The sequence below is a fragment of the Lynx rufus genome, unplaced genomic scaffold, assembly GCF_022079265.1.
Source record: "Lynx rufus isolate CCGP_SWC_20201006 ecotype Redwood Valley unplaced genomic scaffold, mLynRuf1.p SCAF_7, whole genome shotgun sequence".
Lineage (NCBI taxonomy): Eukaryota > Metazoa > Chordata > Mammalia > Carnivora > Felidae > Lynx > Lynx rufus.
The window spans coordinates 97,006,853-97,027,384 of NW_025814889.1; the positions used below are offsets into that span (position 1 = coordinate 97,006,853).

The window sequence follows — 20,532 nt, forward strand, 5'->3', positions numbered from 1 at the left end:
ACAGATTGTGGATCATGTCACTTGTTAGCAAAAAAAGTAAAATAAAGATGGTCTCATACCCAATAGTTCAGTCTTTTGATGACATCATATGCAATTGCATCTATCAATGCGAGTTATATATCTGACAAATATGCACTGAAATAATAACTTATGTTCTATGTTAGTGTTTAAATATGACATTTTGGAGGAACCTGATGGATATAAGAAATGTCTCTTTACAGTACTGTCAGTTGTTCACAGGGAGGCATATTGAATAAGGAAAGTCAGGAACCACACAAATATAGTCAGCATTTGCTGGGTCCCCAACTGGGCACATAGATGCTGGCTAAGCAGTGGTAGACAGGAATAACAGGGGCCTTACTCTCATGGAGTTTACAGAGTACATGAGCAGTCATACTAATGAACAAGCAATTAGAACACAGTGTGATAGATGTTCTTATATGGTACAACGGGTGAGAATGTAAGAGGGGTACTTAACTCAGAATTAGGAAGGGGTGGGAATAGGCAAGAAAGGATTCCTGAGAAAAATGGATCAAGCCTGAGTCCCAGAGATTGAGCTGACTTGATGTAGGCGAAAGAGAAAGCATACATAGCAAAGGGCTTGTGCAATGACCTAGAAAAGGGAGAGAGTATGAATAGGCATCTGCAGAAAGCAGGAAGTAGCTAAGTTGAGGCAGAGAGCAACAAAGTAACAGGTGGGATTTCAGAAGTACAGAGAGACCAGACCACGAGGGACATTTTTAAGTCCCATTAGGGTGTTTGGACTATATTCTGAATGTAGCAGGGTTCCATGTATGCATTTGGTGAAAGCTATTCTGGCTGCATGGCAGAGATGTGATATGAAGGGAACAGAGCAGGAACGGTGGCAGTGCTAGTCGTCCAGAGAGGCTGTCAAATAGGAGGAAGGAAGGGGGAACCTTGAGGGAATAGTGGGGACGTGGATCGTCACTTGAATGTGGTGGAAAGGGAGAGAGAGGCATCCAAAAAGATTACTTGGTTCAGATGGATAGAAGGGTCGTCACTGGAGAAGGGCTGCCAAAAGGAGCTGATATGGGGGAGGACAGTGAGTTCAGCTTTGAGAAGCTCTTAGTCATCTGTGGAGCATCTAGCAGATATTGGATTGGGTCAGCAGTTGTGTGCACAGGTATGGGGTTTGGACATGGGCTGGAGTCTCTGAGTTCCACTGTTCTGATTTATTAGATGATGAAGATGATATTTACCCCATAAATGTCATGGGATTGAATGAGATAAAATATAAAGCAATTCACACAGCACTATAAAAAGGAGGCAAATATTATTGTTTTCATTGCTCTGTTCTTTGGTTATTACTGTCAGTGATACTTTTCCTTCAGTTACTCTGTTTCCAGCCAGTAGGCTGAAATGATTACAAAGATTATGGCAGCTTATTTCTACTGAATACTTAACTGCATTCTAGACACTCTTTTCTAATTCTGTACAGATATTAAAACATTTATTCCCAGAATAACCCTATGAAACAAGGACTTTTATTATCCCCATTTTATAGGTGTGAAGATAGGCACAGAGAAGTTAAGCAACTTGCCAAATCATGTAGCTAGGGAGTGTTGGGGTGTGGACTTGAACAAAGATAGTCAGACTTCCATTCTTGCGCTTTATGTGTCACAATATACTTTTGCTAAATGGGCTTTTAACTTTTAATCAGTTTTGTCCCCTAAGCGTATTCTAGCAGTTATCTTTGTTCTTTTCAACAACTCTACTATTTCTGAGAACCCTCAATTCCTTTCACAGTTAATATTAAAACCCTTTCCTACTTTGTATCATAATGTCAAGCCTATTGCAGATTGACTTTCATACACATACCTATAAACATCAATTTCCATTTCATATTTGTAACTCCAGCCATCTTCATGTTCATCAACTTGTAGATTTGAAAGGAACTTAAAATCTTCTTATTTAATTGCATACCAAATGTTTGAATTCATCTTGTCAGGTAGTTTTTGTACCAAGACTCCTACAGTTTCAGTCACAGAAACTGTCTTCCCCAAATCACATCTGAGTATCTGCCATTGTATTCAGTAACCTTTTCTCCACCACTGTTTCCCCAGCACATGAAAGCTACCAGCACTTGAGAAGTACACCTTATGTTTTGTGGAATGAATTGATAAAGAAATGATTGATCATCAAAAAAAACCAAGAACAAAACAAAAACAACAACCACATTTACGATTCTGTAATTTTCTTTGTAATTTGACAAGGACAAAACAAAATTTCCTTAATTTAAAATATGACTATTTTCATGCAAGAGGAAGGTTAAAACAACTAAGGAAAACACTTGGGGTTTTCTATTTTTTGGAAAAAAGAGTTGACATATGTAGAATTCCAGTAACACCTGAAGATTCGAACTGCCGAGAATCCAAGAAGACGCTTTCTGCCCTGAATTCTGAGGCAAGCAAGTCAGAGCTGCTTCCTAAGCCTGGATAATTGCCATTTTAGCCTGCTTGAAATGTAAATTTGAGCTTTATTCTGAATTGGGGAGGGAACCAAGAACTTGAGTTGAGGATCACTATTGGGTCAAGGTCAACTCATAATATGAACAGTTGGTCTGTCTGTGAAGAGATTCTTGTAGTTATGTATTAGACCTTTCGAGATCAATGGAGTATTCCTTTGTTTCCTCTTTGGGATTATCCTAACAACACTATCCATAAGCCAAATCCAAGAAATAAATAGGTCTATTTTGATACATTTTATTATTGCATCACTAAAATAAAACTCAAATTTATGTTTTGTAATTCCCATTGTTCCAAAATTTATTCATTTAAGTACTAAAAAAGCATAAAAGATAATTGTGACAGTTAAATCTCAAATAACTTATTTAAATCCTGGTCCCTGAGTTCTAATGGAAAATGACTCATATGGCATATTCAAAGCCAAAGTGGAATTCAGATTGGTTATTCAGGGTTGCATTTTTTTCAATAAAGTTATTCATAACACCTGATGACGGTGATGGATTTGTGGTTGCTAAGTTCGTGTTGGGCACTGCATCTTTAGAGTCTGATTAAGTGGGAGTTGCCATTTGCTGTGCTGTGAGTTGCCAACAAAGCTGAATCTGTCACAGGTGCTACAATTTGTATTTCAGAAAAATTTCTTCCCCAAGTTTAATTATCCCCAAAGTATTCCACTCTATGTAAAATACTGAAAAGAGTCAGCAAGTTCTTTTTTCTCATTTTCAGTACTGTGATGTAAATTAGGATTTTGTCTACTACCTACATGTTGTAGAGATGATGGAATTTCTAATGGCAGGGCCCCTCTGTTTTATAATATAAAATACTATTTTCTATTCATTTTTGCTGCTTTGGATTCAGGAAAAGAATAACGCCAGTTAGTCATAACTAAATAACGTATTCAGAGTGACATAAACCATGCTTCGTAGAAGGGAACAGGCATGAAGTAGATAGAAAATGTGTAGATTTAACTACTAATGATGGAAACTGGGAAATGAGAAGTCCTACGCTCAAAAATATTAAGTGTAGGATTGACTATTTCTTATTAAATATTAATATATGTTTTAAACTCATGGAAATAAGTGTGTATCATTTTTTGTATGAGACAGCCTGCCCTTTGCAGAGAGACTAGGGAGCTGGACGTGTTTTGGAGACGGTCATCACTCACTCTTTCAGCAAAGCAACTTGTCTTCACATCAGCGTATATCAGTCAGGCTTCTGCTGTTATTTTTTCTTTTCCATAAGACAGTTCCTTTTCCCCCCCCCCCCAACATTTCAACAGGAAGTCCTGATGGGGAAGTGTCTTCTAAATATTTCAATGCAGAGATAGTTTCTTTAAAATTGCCTGAGGTTTATTTGGTAGATTAGAGAAAGGCCTTTGACCCTGGGAATCCATAAGAAGTGATTACGGCTATGAAGATAATTTTTAAGATGGCAGTATTGTTTGGTGACTTGATCAAGAGATATGTTATAGTTAAATCTCTTTGGGATATTTTAAAATGGGATTCTTCATCATTTCCCATGCCTTTCTCTTTGCCTTTGTACTAATGCAATTCTAACAAATAGAAATGGTTAATTGAATTGAGAAATAAGTGTGTTTGCGGGAAATTGCTCAGCCTTCGAATTGTAATTACAATTTTATATTCTTTGTAGGATTATTTAACCATTCATAAGTATGGCAATGCAGCCAGAAATGATCTCTGGAATACACTATCAGAGGTAAAGTATGGGAAGCTCAAATACCAAAACCTCTTCTTGAATATTTGAATTGAGTTTATAAACCATTCATAATTTTTATTGGCACTGACAGTTGTTTTTACTTTTTATATTTCCATTTTCCCCATATTGCTTTATCATTTTAATTTTGATACATTATATTATAAAAATAATGGGATTTAAAATTACTTAAACCATAAATGGTAGTAAAAAGTACCTTGCCTACTTTCCAGCAAGACAGTACTTCTGAAATACAACATTAATATGGTGTCAGGCCCTTATGTTTGAGAAAAATATTGATGTTAAAGTAGTTTTTGTTCTATAGGTGAATAACGAATATTTAAGTTTGATACTAGACATATTTGGGATACTTAATGATGCTGCAAGTACTTGTTTTAACAATAAACTATGTTTTGTTTTCCATTAAGTAAAAACTTTAATGTTAATAAAGCTTTCATTTATCTGTATGTATAAAGCTTAACTCAAGGCAAGAAGGTTAACTTTACTAACACATTGTATTAGCTTCACTGATTTTACATGTTTTCAAACTTAAGTAAATCATAAAGGTAAAAATAAAAATGGCTCACTGGTAATTAGGTTTACAATTCATGTTTATAAAACTAATTTATGCAATTTTGGTTATAAAGGCTTTAAAAAGGAATGGAAAATATGTAAATATACAAGAAGTAATGGATCAATGGACACTCCAGATGGGTTATCCTGTTATCACCATCTTGGGAAATACAACAGCAGAAAATAGAATAATAATTACCCAACAACATTTTATTTATGACATCCGTGCTAAAGCTAAAGCGCTTGAACTTCAGAATACCAGGTACAACACTCCTCTGCATGAAAAAAACAATTGCTTTTATTAGTATGTTTCACTGTGGGTTTTTTAACATTTTGAAAAGAAATGCTGACCACAATTATAAAATGTAAGTGAAATATAGTTTTCATTTCTTTATTTACATGCGGGGTTTTCATTTTGATTCCTCTTTTACTCTCATTTCCAGATATTTTAACCATCAAAATGACAGCATACCAACATTATTTTGTTTAAGAAGACAGAGTTTAAATTATCATGGTGATTTAGAAAGATATGTGATTTCTTACTTTTCCCTGTAAATGTTTGTTGAATTAAATTCAAGAAAGTTAAGATGCATCGAAGTCAATTAAATGGAATTGAGCAAACTGAGATTTATAAAATAGATGAGAATAGAAACTATCCAGAAAGACTAATTAAAACAAACTAAAAACCACAACCAGACTAACTAGTGTCTGAGCCAAAGGAACTCAAACTAGATCCATTTTTAAGTGGTCTAAGTATCAATGCTACTTAGCATCAAAATATGTTCTCTTCCCTCATTTTCAGTGTTTGAAACCACTGAGCACACAACATACATAGAATTTTTATTTGTTGTTAAACTTTCTTTTCAAACGCTTATTTAATTACTGAAAACAGCACACAGTGCTTCTTTCTCCTCTACTTTGTATTTTCATATTGTTTTGTGTCTTATTAAAAGCTAAGCCAAGGAAAGATAATAGAACTTAAATCAGTTCATTTCATTTTTTAAAAGGTGCCCTGAGACAAGATTGAAGGGGGGGAGACAGAACGGATGGGGTTTAAAATTAATAAATAAAGTGAAGTGCTTGGATGAGGTTGGTCATTCTGACTCCCATTACCCTGGGATATTAGAACCCTGATTTTATCATCCACCAATACCTAGGTGGTGTGAGGCATGAATTATTTTTTGTTTTTGTTTTTGTTTTAATCTCCAAAAGGAATAGAAATCATTCCCAGGCAGGTTAGTTCCAAGATGGGCTATACGTAGGAGTGACTGAGAAATTCGTGAATGTTTTCTGGTGACTAAATGTGGAATGTCACTCAGGAAAGCATGGTCTTAAATGTCCTGGTCGGCATATATTTTGGCCTTCACCAAACTGCTCTTGCAGCCCAACTGCTTCAGTACAGTGTTACCCTGCCACACTGTCAGGGCCTGACTCTGTCAACGCCTCTTTACTCAGCCGGATCCCACACAGCTGCCAAATGCTGCTTTTGGTCGGTCCTCCACCCTCTCTGGCCCTGGGCTAAACCTGCTTAGGCATCAACCCTGGCCTTGCCAGGAAGTACATAAAAACTACTTGACTGTGGCAAAGTTAGAGAGATTTAGGCCATGCCTTTGAGAATGATCAGTCTGACACAAACATCACTGATGCAGAAAAACATAAAGGACCCGCAAATGACAGAACAAATTTTGAACAAAAATACTCTGTCAGCCTATAACATGCATCAGATGTATCAGCTATGGGTCTGACTCTTTAAAGGAAGAATTTCTCCCAGGCTGCATAAGTACATCAGCTCTATAGAGTCTTGCTTTTGCTAGAGTTATAAAATCATATGGATAATTTTGAACCCTGAGAACTTGGCATATAAAATATTAAGAGTAAGATAATGCATGGAGTCCCTTTAATCTTGAAAATTATTTTCTATCTATTTTGAAATAACAGAGCTTGCAGTTAAAAATTTAGTATTCAATTGTATATTATTGATCATTTTATTCACTCTAACCTGTGGTCAGAGCTTCAAAACCAATTCTATCTGTCTTTTGTATATAGCCTATCTACATCTTTATTAAACAATGCAAGCTGTTGATCCAGTAAAATACAGTGCCCACGATACAAGAAACCCCATAAATTGTGGACATTTTCTGAGCCAGTATACTCAATTGTTTGTCTTGAATTTTTTAACGCATACTAGAACATCACTACAACATTCCCAAAACATTTTTAGTGTAATAATAATTATATTTGTAGCACAGAAAGATCTTTACATCACTAAAAATTGCATAAAGTTTGATGACATATAAAAGTGAATTAAATATTTGCTAGAATTTATGCACTTTGGGAGTTCTGAATTTGTGTAGTTTATTTTTTTCTTTATGAAGTTAATATATTGCAACCTTAAGTAATATCTCCTCATATACTTATGGAGCTTCTCAGAGTCCCGTGCTACAGAGAATTATATTTACCTCCACACTCGTATTTTCTTTTGCTATTGACCCAATGACAGCACTCTCTCAAGGGTGTATGGTGTCTACATTAATGCTTTCCTAATATTGGTACCATTTTGAAGAAAGATTTCTCACACTAAAATAAGTACCTATTATTGTCTACCTTAATGTGGTTATTAGGATAAATATTGTTTCATTAAAAAAATGTGAACTATGAAGAGAGGTAGTCCCAGGGAATATTAAAGAAAAAATATCTTTGAGGTCTGTTGAAATGCATTTTGTGTATGTTTTTGTTTTTGTTATTTTTCTGCTTAAAACGAGATGGCTAAAATGAAAACTTAGGTGGCTGGGACACAATCTAATTTCACAAATTATTTTTTCTAGTCTTTTTTCAAACATAACCTACTGTAGGGTGAGATTTCCTTTATACCACACCACACTTCACTCAACAGTGTTTAGTGTCTTCTACCCTTTTAAGTTATAACCGTAAAGCAGCCTAATTGCCACGCTTTCTTTGATTTTTGAAATGAAATTTGTGAAAAGATCAAATATGTGTTGTTTGGAAAGTTATGAAAACTAACACATAGGATTCATTGGATAGCAGTTCAGAAATGAATACAAATTTTAGATATGCTTGGTATTTTGTAATTTTTATTTTGTTTCCGTGACAATATATAGATTTTCACTGTGTGCATGCACAATCGTACATACATGCAGAGACACACAGAAGGCAAAAGCATTCTTAGAAAAAATATAGAAGACTGTTTCAAAAGTTTTACAAAATGCCCGAATGTTTGTATCCCAGTACCTTATAGTTAACTCTTTTGCATCTGAACAGCTATGTGCCGTTTAGGAAGTTTCCTATATGTATGTGCCATTGACTGTAAACAACATGTGGGTATTGACATGAATCTCTTTTTCTGTACTTTAGAGACTTTTGCTGAAATTCAAATATTGAAGCATGCCATAGAAATTTTATTATAATTTCTAGCTTCACTATTTAGAAGAATAGAGTCTAACTAGATGCAGAATTATATTTTTTTATATAAGGGAAAATAGTATTGCATTCACATTCCATAATCATGCTTAAAAAAGATATATTTATCCTTGAGGATTTTTAAACACCTTCAGTTTTACATATTTCTTGCCCTTTAACTAATACTTATTTGGCTTCACAATTTAGTTGACCCAACTCCGTGTGGAAGATGCATACCAAAAAGTCAAGTTCATAAAGTTAATCTCTGTCTTGCCCATAGAATGATTTGGCCCCTTTTATTTTACTTTGGTCTAATCCCATGTGATCCAATTCAACAGCAATTTATGGAATGCCCTCCATTTCTAGGCTTTTAAAAAATCTTTGGTACACAAATATGAGCTCATAGTTTACTTTGAGAATCAGATGCACAATCAAGCATTATTCTCTCTTAACTAATGCTTTCGATTAATCAAAAAAGAGTTATTATTTTTAAAGATCTGCTGTTAAATAAATAAATATCAATTCTTTTTGTCTTTCTCACAGTAATACCGTTATTAAATATTTGTCATATTCTTAGTATTATATTACGACCTTGGAGGTATTTGATAAAGAGCTTACATGGGTTGTGTTCATTGACTTGTACTTTGAAAACAATACTTTTGGCTACTATAGGTGTGTTTATTTCCTGACCAACTGTGTAGATTCCATTGTAGTACAACATAGTGTCTCCATATAGTTGGCACTCAAAAATGTTTCTCTGGCTACATACAGCATATACTTTTAAAATTTAGAATTTTAAACATATTATTTTAACTTGTCATATTATAGATGGCAATTCGTATAAAATTGTGAATTTTTGCCAATCTTCCATTTATATTTTTTTAGTATTACTGAATTCTGTTTATTGTAAGTGAGAAACATGAAATTATAACTTAATCAAATTCCATACGACAGAATGAGAGGAGATGCCCTCTTTTCCCATCCCCCCCCCAAAACATATTCATTATATTTTTAAATTATATAACCCTGGATATGGTTCCTGAAAATTCTCAATTCCCTGTCCACTCTCTAAATTACAGAGCTCATATAGTATCTTTTCCATAAAATCACAAATATTTTTCACATACTAGATATTATTGGCTACCCCTGTTCCTAATGGTGCAATGGTAGGTCAACACTGAACTTATTTTAAGACCATCCAGCTTATCTCTGGCTAGTCACTTGAGATTAAATTGATACTACTTCATGTACAAGAATAGGCTTCAATTTTTATTCCATAAAAAGTCAAATCCTAGAAAATTCTTCCCTTAATCACTGAGACTCATGACTGATCCCTGCACATTGGTTGATGATTTTATACATCAATTTGGAAATTTCATTTCACAAAACAGAACATTAAGTGTGTCCTATGTGTTCTTTGTATTGATCTAGATTTTAGGGACATCTGATTAGTTTCTTTTTTCATTCCTACTTTGCTGAGCAACTTTAAGTGTGCTGTATTAATTAACCTTTCTGTAAAATGTAATAATAGTACTTTTTAGGATAGTTATCTGAATAAATAAGGATAATGTTGAAATGTAAATGCATGAAGCCACTGAAATGTGTACTAATTTAATATAGAAATGAAAGGAAAAGAGTTGTTTTGAGATTTTAATCAATATGTGTTATGGCTCTGATTTATTGATTTAGCTACTTTTTATTCCTAATGCAAAATGCAAATCATTTTGTTTTGTTTTGTTTTGTTTGCAAGATAAATTGTTTTGTTGAAAGTCCCCCTTCTGTATTGAAATTCAAACACTTACAGGCTAAGTCTGTGTAATGGCTTTGAAGAAGTGAATTCATCTTCCTTAGTTTTGTGACTGGGGAATTTTTTTTAGTGCCCCTAAAGAGTAATAAAAATCATGCAGAAGGTGCATAGCAAATGTTGTTTGTTTATTTGTTATAACCTTTTTTTATTCTTAAAGTTTCTATTTTATTTTGCAGTTACTTGTGGCAGATTCCATTAACTATTGTGGTAGGAAATAGAAGCCATGTGTCTTCAGAAGCAATTATTTGGGTGTCTAACAAAACAGGTAAAATATATTTTTTCTCCTCAGGAACTATTTGCCTTTGGATAATTGTTTAGCAACTTAACCTCTGGTTTCAGCTGTTGTAAAAATGTGAATAAAGACAAATTAAAAAGAAAATATAGAAGAATGATAATTACCTCTATAAAATTAAGTATAATATAGTATAGTTTGTACATAGTCTAATTTTAATCTGCCTATATAATTATTAAATGTATTTGTGTCATTCAAAGTAAAGAGAAAATTTTAAACCAAGCATTTGTAGTACTAATTTTGGCTGTCTTAAACTGTATTATTTTATAATCCCAAATGTAATTACATTAGAATCATAACTCCCAATAGAACAGTATACCAAATAATGGAACACAGGACACATTTTAAATTCCATTTTTCTGCTATCTTGTCTTTACTGGCTCTTTAAAGAATGGGCAAGGTGATATACTCCGTAAAATCAGATAATTATAGGGACAGAGAGGAGGGGCCTTGATAGGTTATCAAAGCGTCCCCTAAACTAAGGTTAACTCTCAAGGAGCAGAGAAAGATGAGATTCTATTCTGTTTCTAAATATCTTCAAATAAGATAGTAACCTATTTCAATTCACTGCCAAAAAGCTATTTCTTGAATCCAATCTAAATCTTTCATGCTAGATGTGAAACAGGTCTCTTTAATTTCTGTTTTCTATTGAATTGAATAAAAAGGCAATTATTATCTTTTATGCAACATTTCATTTAGATTTAAATGGTCAAGTATGTCCACACTTTGTTTTTCTTATTTCTTTGTGTTCTGCTAATTGATTTCATAACCACTGTATAAGGAGTCACAAATCTTTTTTTTTTTTTTGCAATAAGTGAGGTATAAATAAATACATAAATAAATAAAAAGTAAACATTGTTTCTGCCCCCTAAGTCTTGCTATTATAAGGGAGATGTGAGTGCTCAAAATCCATATATACAAGAAAGAGTTCTTACAGCAAAATCTAATCTACTTACCAGAAATGTAAATCCTTGTATTTCCAGTTGAATTTTTATTCAAATTTCCGTGCTATTATATTTTAACACATAATCACATATTATAATAATGTGTTTTTATTTATATACATCATGTATAAAAGATTCATAAGTAATATAGTGATGAATTGAAATGCTTACTTTAAAATTTGGTGTTTCTACTTTTAAATTGCTTATTCTATTCTATTCTTCTCATTTCTTAGACTTAGCATTCATACCATGATTCTGAATTCACACTTACTATATTATTTATCATTTTACTTCTTTTTTACTTTCATATGGCTGTTTTATCTATCTACATAATTTGTGATGAAATGATGAGTGAAAACAGTGAGTCATTAACCTAACAATTTAACTGTTAGAATAAAGTCATCCCTACATAGGATTGCTAGGGACATGAAATAGAACAGGTTTCAGAAACCAAGTAAAACATTTCTCATTGGAAGGTCCAATGGAAATGGGACAATTGGAAGAGTGCAGAGATACTGATCAAATGTCAGGATCAGACCAAAACTTTTAGGCAGTGTTGGGATTCAGGGCAAGTCTGATTCTTCTTGGATACTTCCCCAAAAGTCCGTTTCCCCTAGCTCCCCAGTTATTTGCATGCCGTCATTCATGACAACCTCTGGTTTCATACAGAGTACCCAGAGTAGGGTCACAGCTTTTCTTGACTAATAACCACAGGTGTATTTGAGAAGTTGTTTCCACTTATAGTCTTTCATTATTAATCAGGAATAATAATAACATGATGTTTCAAAGTGTACATTTGCCTAAAATGTCACCTATATTAATCCACATGGCTGTTACACACACTATATAGTATGCACAGTGCCTAACTCTGGGAGATGATATTTACATTGACTCTCATATTGATGGCACACTTCCTCTCCCCAAAGTTGTATAGTATGCAACCTACAGAGTATAATGTGTCAGTTTTCATTAAATCACAGCAGAATCTTCAGGTTGATGAAACATTGTCCCAACTGAAATGCTCACACCTTTGTGGGGAATGCCCATCCCAAGTAAATGTTCCTTGAAAACTTTATAAATACATAAATCTGGAAGAAGCTTCCAAGCAGGACCTAAAAGAAAAACAACCATTCTGTTTTCCCTGTTGAGTCTCATTCTGACTATATTTGGTTTTGTCTTAAAGTCCTTTATTCTGATGACAAATAAAAACTGACACAATGTACAAATTGGGGGGGGGCAGATTGTTAACTCTTGTGTCCTTTTATATGTTATGACTTCTCTCTCTCTTGTTTTTCAAAATATAGTCAACTAGTATCAATAATAATGTTTTTCCATAAAAACGTTAAAAAACTATTTTGGTCAATTCTTATCAAAATGCATCTTAAAAGTCCACCTTTTAATTATAACAATAAGATCAATGTTTTAATATTTTTCATTGTCAGTAACATAGATTTGATCTCAGGAGGTACTAAGGCACAGTCATTGGTAAATAATTAACGTATAAATTTGATTTGAAACATCATATATTCTTGACACCTCAATTTTTTAAACGCTTTAGATGATTACCTAATTGATTCCAAGTTAAGGGATAGTTCATTTTAGCCTAAGAATAGTTTTAAAACCAATTTTTTAAATAATTGAAAGCAGGTAAAGGATTTATCTCTTTTGATTTTAATGTTGAAATACTGAGAATATAGACATTTATAAATGTAGCACCTTGGATATTGATTGACAATTAATATGTAATGGAAGCAAATAAATTTAATGCCAAATGTTAGAAAAGATTCAAAATAAAAGGGAAATTGATTCTGAAATTATAAGTAAATATTAAAAATAGTATAATGATGTAGTGTTTGCCTTAATCATTGGTTTATATAAGATTTGCAAGCCTTTAGAATGAGTAATTTTTGTCCCCGTTTTATAAATGAGGAACTTAAGGCTTGAGAAATAATTTGCCCAAATTGTCTTAGGACCTTCGTTTTCTTTTCTAAATGATTGCCTCTAAACTACACACACATACACACACACACACACACACACACACACACACACACACAGGATTTTAAAACACGTAGGTTGCTTAGCTGATGTGCCAAATCCTCAACACGTTGCCTTTGTGTTCACACACATGGTTCTTTATAGGTTCTACAGAGTATTTTCTAATTCGATTCTCACACAAGTCCAGTGAAAAAGACAGTATGTTTTGCTATACCTGAGTTTGTTTTACACTAATACCCTTGTTACTTTGGCTGACTTTTTCTTAGATTTAAATTCTGATTTTTCTGTAACCAGCCAAAACTGAGTAGAAAAGCTTAATCTTCCTCTTTTCATTCTGAAAGTATAGAATATAAAAACAGAATACTATAAAATTTCAACTACTCTGTGCCTTGATATAATCTAAATTTTGTGCCATTTTGGATACATTCTAAATATAATTCTAGATTGTTATTACTAACATTCAAATATAATTTCCATACTTTTTATTTTGGTACTCATCACATACCATACACACCTCATTAGGCCATTGGGAAAGATCTCTTTAAAATTCATTGCTTGCCATTAGTTAATTTGAAGAACATTTTAAAGATATAATTAACTAGAATGAAAAAGACATTTAAAAATCTATTACAAAATCTTTCAGGGAATCATTTCTCCAAAGATTTCATTTATAAGAAAGGCATAAAAATATTCATGAACAGTAATAACCTTCAGGTTTTAGTTATCAATTTAATAATAGCATACATAAAAACAATAGATGCCGCCTTTTTTATTCTTATCAGATGATAGGGATTGTTTTCCTATTTTAATTTGTCTCTCTTCTCCCTATAAGGTGTTTATTCAATAAGCTTATTTACTTATGACTTATTCAATAAGTTTATTTTTAAAAATTTTTAATTTTTTGTAGTTGCAAGTTTTTATTTAAATTCCAATTAGTTAACATATAGTGTAATATTAGTTTCAGGAGTAGAATTTAGTGATTCATGAGTTATATACAATACCCAGTGCTTATCAAAACATGTGCCCTCCTAATACCCATTACCCATTTAGAGCCAAGCGTATCACATGAGATTAAATTCCAATCCAAAATGTGAACAAGAGATAACTTTATAAAACAGATTTCATATCATAGGAATCCATAACTGTTTCAGAACTGTAAAAACCTGAATTATGTATTCATGTATTAAATTTGATTATTTTTTAAACTTGTTTCTTTAATATTGTAATTTCTTCAAAAAGTAATGACTTTTTAGATGTTAATGATCAAATTTGCTCTTAACCCATGAATTTAATCACAACTTAAATATGTGTTGTTATACAATCCTAGTATTCTTGAAGACAGAGTTATGATTACTTAAGAGAAACAATATCCTCAGTATTTCAATCTTAATTTTTTTCACTGAATTCTGACATGATTAATTGAAATCTCTCTTCATAAGGTTAGGCCATATCTTTTGTTAATTATTTGTTTTTATTTTTATATCTGTAAAGTGGGGTGACATTCTGAAGCTTCATAGGAATTGTGTGGATAAGCATATTAAAGTTTTGAAAAAATGCAAAAACAAAGTATCAGATGGTTGGGGAACTATTAATATTTTAGAGAAATAGCTGATAGATTAATTTTTTAAAAAAATAGCATAGATTAAGCTGGGTAAAATTTCAAATTAAGGAAAATAGTTCCTTCTTGCATTGAGCCACAGAATTGGAAGAGACCTTAAATTCTATTACTTAGCGCTTAGGTTATTTTCACGGCCTGAGCTCAAACATTTATGTTAGGAGAACTGGAACAAAAATCTAACTGCCCTGCTCCTGTTCTAATTCTTGTTTCCAATGCTATGTCCCTACTTTTCAAATCAATATAAGAATGTGAAAAGTATATATCATATTACAGTAAAAGTGTTATACCATCTTGTATCAATAGAATATGATGTAGTAAAAAGGACACCAAAGTCAGAAGACCTGAGATGGACCATTTCCAGTTTTCTTGGACAATTCGATTAACCTGTCTGAGACTCATTTCTTTATCTGTTCCAACAGATACTATTTATAAAAGTGGCAGGAAAGCTGAAGTGCTATTTGAAACATTAAAGATTAGATTTTTCTATTCAATATACATATTTGGTTTTACTTTACATTTATAAAAATTGGCAGAACGTAGCATGCTTTAGATTAATGAGCCCACCCCATTCTAGACCTGAGCAATTAATAATCATTAACGTTTAGCCAATAATTTTGGGGTCACAACCTCTTCCTTTGTGGCTTCTACTTGAGAGAGAATATAAATTCAGTGTTTAAAAAAAAAAGAAAGAAAAAGGAAACCTGTTTTGTAGGCTGACGTGTAAAAACCTTGATAACAAAGTGAAAATCAGAAATTATGCATCTTACTCAGAACTGACACAAATGGTTTCTGGGATGCATTTTCTGGTTTGGAGTCACTGTGGAAATTAGATAGACCATTATGTGTGTGTGTGTGTGGTGTGTGTGTGTGTGTGTGTGTGTGTGTGTGTATACGTACAAATTACAAATTTTAAGTAAACTTAATACATTATGTAACTTCTATGAAACATGAGTCCTGAGGACATCGACAAATGATTAGAATTGTAAACTATGCTTCTGTGAAGTCAATAGAAGCTGACATCAAAGTGAACAGAGTTCACTATCTGTACCATATTTGAAGGAGTTAAATATTTAAGTTATAAGATTGTTTTCATGGGCTTCCCTTAATTGAATTAGCTGGGGAATATAAACAAGTTACCATTTTCCAAAGTGATTCCAATAAACAGAATTTATTATCTTTGTTCTAATTATGTATAGAAATATTAGAGTCTTAATCAAATGAGGTTCCTTTTCCCAACATTATTGATGATACTGGAAAGTCTGTTATTTACTTATTGGTACCTCCAAGAAAGCCCACGAAAAAAGGCAAGGAACAATAGTGACTTTAAAATAAATGAGCCCTGTTGTTTTAATCACTTTCTTACTGAATAAAATAAGTGGAATATGCACTTAAAGTGTTTTCTTTTATTCTAGTCACATATTTATATACAATCTACCTAGAAGCCACATGAGTACAGTGGCAGATTTCTTGGTTACATTTATCTTGAGAAGAACACTGTGTATAGGTAATGGGGTTTTATCAAGAACAAAAATGTTAATTATAAGAAAACAATTAATTGAGGTAATAATGAGTAACCAACTAAAGGTTTTCTAGTAAATTCTAGATACAGTGATTAATTGATTAAAGAGTAGATTTCAATTAAGTATTTATGATGGTGTTCTCTTTTAATTATTGGTAATGTAGTATCTGCTATTTAGAAAATATGCTTCATATCATTTTAACCCATAATTTTAAAATCTCTTTTACCCCCCAAAATGCTGTTTTCAGAGCACCACAGAATAACTTTGGACAAAGGAAGCTGGTTGCTGGGGAACATCAATCAAACTGGCTATTTTAGAGTCAACTATGATTTAAGGAATTGGAGATTATTAATTGATCAATTAATCAGGAACCATGAGGTAAACTGGATTTATTCATCAAAGATCTGTTTTGATATGTGAACACCTGCTGTTTTAATTCTAAGTGATTCCCCCTTTTTTTTTTTTTCCTTTTCTGGTTGACGTCCTAGGTTCTCTCTGTCAGTAACAGAGCAGGTTTGATCGACGACGCCTTCAGCCTAGCCAGGTATGTTTTCCAGTGGATCTTCACAATAAAATTAATGCTCATAAGACTTCCTCTAGTAAGCTAAATGCGATAGGTTTTGATAAGAAACCTTTTAAGAACAATTTCTATCTCCCGTTTTTGTATTTGGATATGAATTATATTCAGGATCCCAAACTTTTGATCAATAGTAGCCATAGGGTATTTCTGAGTCAGGAGAAGCTTGATCAATTTTCACTGTAAGTTCAATTTAACACTAGAGATTAATAATCCCTTCCCAATTTCATTAATGAACTCTACAAAATGACCATTGTGCCATATTTAATTTTTGATGGAAAATACCTTCAAGCATCAGCAATTTTTTTCCTAACATATACTCATATATCTTTTTTTAATGTTTTTTGAATGTGATTCATTATGAAAGCTTGTGCTATAAGACAGAAATAAATATTCCACAGAGTAAAGCTGTTCTGGACAAAATGTATATCAATCTTATAGCAGAAGCCTTTAGTTGTACTAGTTATAGTAATATTTACATTAGTGTCATAATTAGATTTATAATGTTAAAATGAGTTATTCCTTCAAATAGTCATTAAATACTTATTTACTTAAAATAATGTTGATTATAAACCCAAGCTATACTCAATGTTGAAATTAAATAGGAAAATAAACTCAGTCCTTTTAATATTTGAATTGTTTCACATCCAAGTACAGTTTTAATTTTAATAATCTGATATTATTGGGCAAAAAATGAGAAATAATAGTGCTAGAAGAAGGCCCACCAAGATAGCAATGGGTGGAGATAGGGATTGAGATGTAGCTTTTACTCTACAGTAAGATATGAAGACTTCAAATAAAGTATTGAGTATGACATAAAGATTATTTTGACATAGAAGCTTAAATCTTTCCTTTCTTGACATTTATTTATTCATTTTGAGAGAGAGAGAGTTTGAGCACACACACCTGAATTGGATATGGGGAGAGAGAGAGAGAGAGGGAGAGAGAGAATCCCAAGCAAGCTCCACGCTGTCAGCTCAGAGCCTGACATGGGGCTTGATGTCATGAGCCGAAATCAAGAGTTGGATGCTTAACCAACTGAGCCACCCAGGTGCCCCAACATAAAGTTTAAAAAGGGCAGAAAACCAATAAGAGAGAGCACTTAATGTAACCTTGCATTGAGAGAGAAGCAGGAAACAGAATTATGTTACGAACACCACAAGGAAGGGTTTGGGAACAAGAAGAGAACTAATCCCACCAGCTAATTAAACACTTAAAAGGTTCCAGACACTGTTCTACATACAGCAATTTGTTTAATTCTCACAACACCCTTGTGAGATATGTAGATATGTATTATTATTATTAATTATTAATTATTGTTAGTCTCATTTTATAGGTAAGGAAACTGAGGCTCAGCAAGGTTAAGTAACTTGCCTAAAGTCACACAGCTAGTAACTGACAGGACCAGGGTTTTGTCTGTGTAGTCTGGCTGCGGAGCCCAATGCATGCATGCATATATATACATAATATCAGCAGTAATAGTATTTATTATAATGAAAAATCCAAGCAATATAGAAAGACTGATGGGGTGTGAAATAGTAGTTCATGTGAATTCTTACAGGTTTGAAATGATGGTGAGGAAGCAAATATGTAATGATGTCCTTAAGATGGAGGGCAGGGGCGCCTGAGTGGCGCAGTCGGTTAAGCGTCCGACTTCAGCCAGGTCACGATCTCGCGGTCCGTGAGTTCGAGCCCCGCGTCAGGCTCTGGGCTGATGGCTCAGGGCCTGGAGCCTGCTTCCGATTCTGTGTCTCCCTCTCTCTCTGCCCCTCCCCCGTTCATGCTCTGTCTCTCTCTGTCCCAAAAATAAATAAAAAAAACGTTGAAAAAAAGAAAATTAAAAAAAAAAAGATGGAGGGCAGATGAAAATGTAAAGGAAGGGATCTTTGACTTAGCTGCATTAAATTATTTTTTATTGAAATTCTTTATTTGATTTGGGTGGATGAAATATTTTTTTTTCAAAAATTAAATTCCTTGTTGACTAAGATAGAACATTGCTTTCAATTCCAATTTTGGAAGTCTTAAATGTTTGAAGTAAATAATTTCATTATCATTTATACACATTCACCAGGAAAATATTCAATTCCCATTGAATATATATTAAAATTTGTTTTATTGATAATGAGATAATTTCCCTGTTGATATGCAAGTGAATAAATATAAAATCAGATTTCTACAGGCAAATGCCCAGCACTTACTTGGAGTTAAAGGTTATCTTATTTCACTGTTTTCTAGTAAACTTTCATAGTTTTGCTACCAATCTGTATCAACCTTCTTTCAGTTTTCTAAGCATAGCATGCTGTCTTTGGCTTCTTTGAAGATAACAAACAGAAGAGTGACAAATATTTACTAAACATATATTCCAGGTACTATATGGAGGCTTTTATGAATGGCGTTGTTCAATCTTCTCAGTAAACCCTTGGAATGGATGTAGGTTATTATAGCCATGTTATAGCTGAGATGTAGAGGTGAAGAGGAGTTAAGTCACTTAGCTAAAGGTTGCACAGCTTTTAAGTGAGGGGTGGAGGTGAGAATCAATAGCAAACACTGGCACAGCAGAGCCCATGATCTTATGTCAGAGTGACTGCCCATTATGTGAAGTTCCTTCCCATTCTCGTGCCCTATTATCTGTTGGGAGTATTACTATTAACTAAAAAAAAAAAAAAAAAAAGGGAAAGTGACATCCTGCAGACCTGTATTGTAGAAGTTGTCACATTGTGGTTCAAGCCCTTTCTGGGCCCCTGATGATTATGGCATAACTTTGAAGATAGGGCTTTGTCTTATCCTTATATTCCTACTGCTCAACTTTGTCTTTAGTACAAGACTATGCTGGTATATATTTGTTGCATGAATTGGTAATTAATTATTAATTATTCAAACTGTAAGCTTTTATGCCTACTATTATTTTGTGCAATTAGGTAAACATATTCTTAGGCACTCTTTTTATAGTTGTTTTTTAAATCTATAAAAACCACATGAATGCATTGTAACTGTACAAGATTAAAACAAAAGAGTGATGCAATGTGAAAATTTTCTTTTACTCTGTTTCATACCTTCCCATCATGTTTACCCTCCTCACAGATAAAATTATTAATATTTGGTGTGTATCAACCCAGCCATTTTTTCTTTGCATTTTCATACAGTTTGATTTTTTTTTATGTGAACAGAAAGAAATGCATTCCATTCTCTGACTCATTTATAGGAATCAGTCTGGGAGCTTTATTGCATTGTTTCCATTTTTTCCAGTATTAAAATCAAGACTGCCATGAGTATCCTTGAACAGTCTTCTGTTGTGTGCATATGTGCATTTTATAGGATAGATAGCTACAAGTGAAATTTTTGGTTCAAAAAATTTAAAAGCTTTGATAAATACTACAAAATGTATTCCAAAAGCTTTACCATTTTAACCCTCCATCCACCATGTATGAGAGGATCCCGTCCCCTCAAATTTTCCATAATGAATAATAAGCATCTGTAAAATTTTTGACAAGCTGGTAGCAAATTGAGTTGCTACAGTACTAGTTAAATTAACTTGTCCACCTTTTCATACACATTTGGTACTTGTATTTTTTTTTCTTCTGTGAATTCCT

General features: G+C 33.1%; 1 protein-coding gene across 1 annotated transcript in view; it reads left to right on the top strand.

Moving 5' to 3' along the window:
• Positions 1-20,532, top strand: part of TRHDE (thyrotropin releasing hormone degrading enzyme) — a 388,442-nt gene that overhangs the window by 293,084 nt on the left and 74,826 nt on the right. The window contains exons 8-12 of the mRNA XM_047067262.1: positions 4,134-4,199; positions 4,844-5,031; positions 10,170-10,258; positions 16,613-16,743; positions 16,854-16,909. Of these exons, the coding sequence (XP_046923218.1) occupies positions 4,134-4,199; positions 4,844-5,031; positions 10,170-10,258; positions 16,613-16,743; positions 16,854-16,909 (530 nt within the window). The remainder of the gene's footprint in view (positions 1-4,133; positions 4,200-4,843; positions 5,032-10,169; positions 10,259-16,612; positions 16,744-16,853; positions 16,910-20,532) is intronic.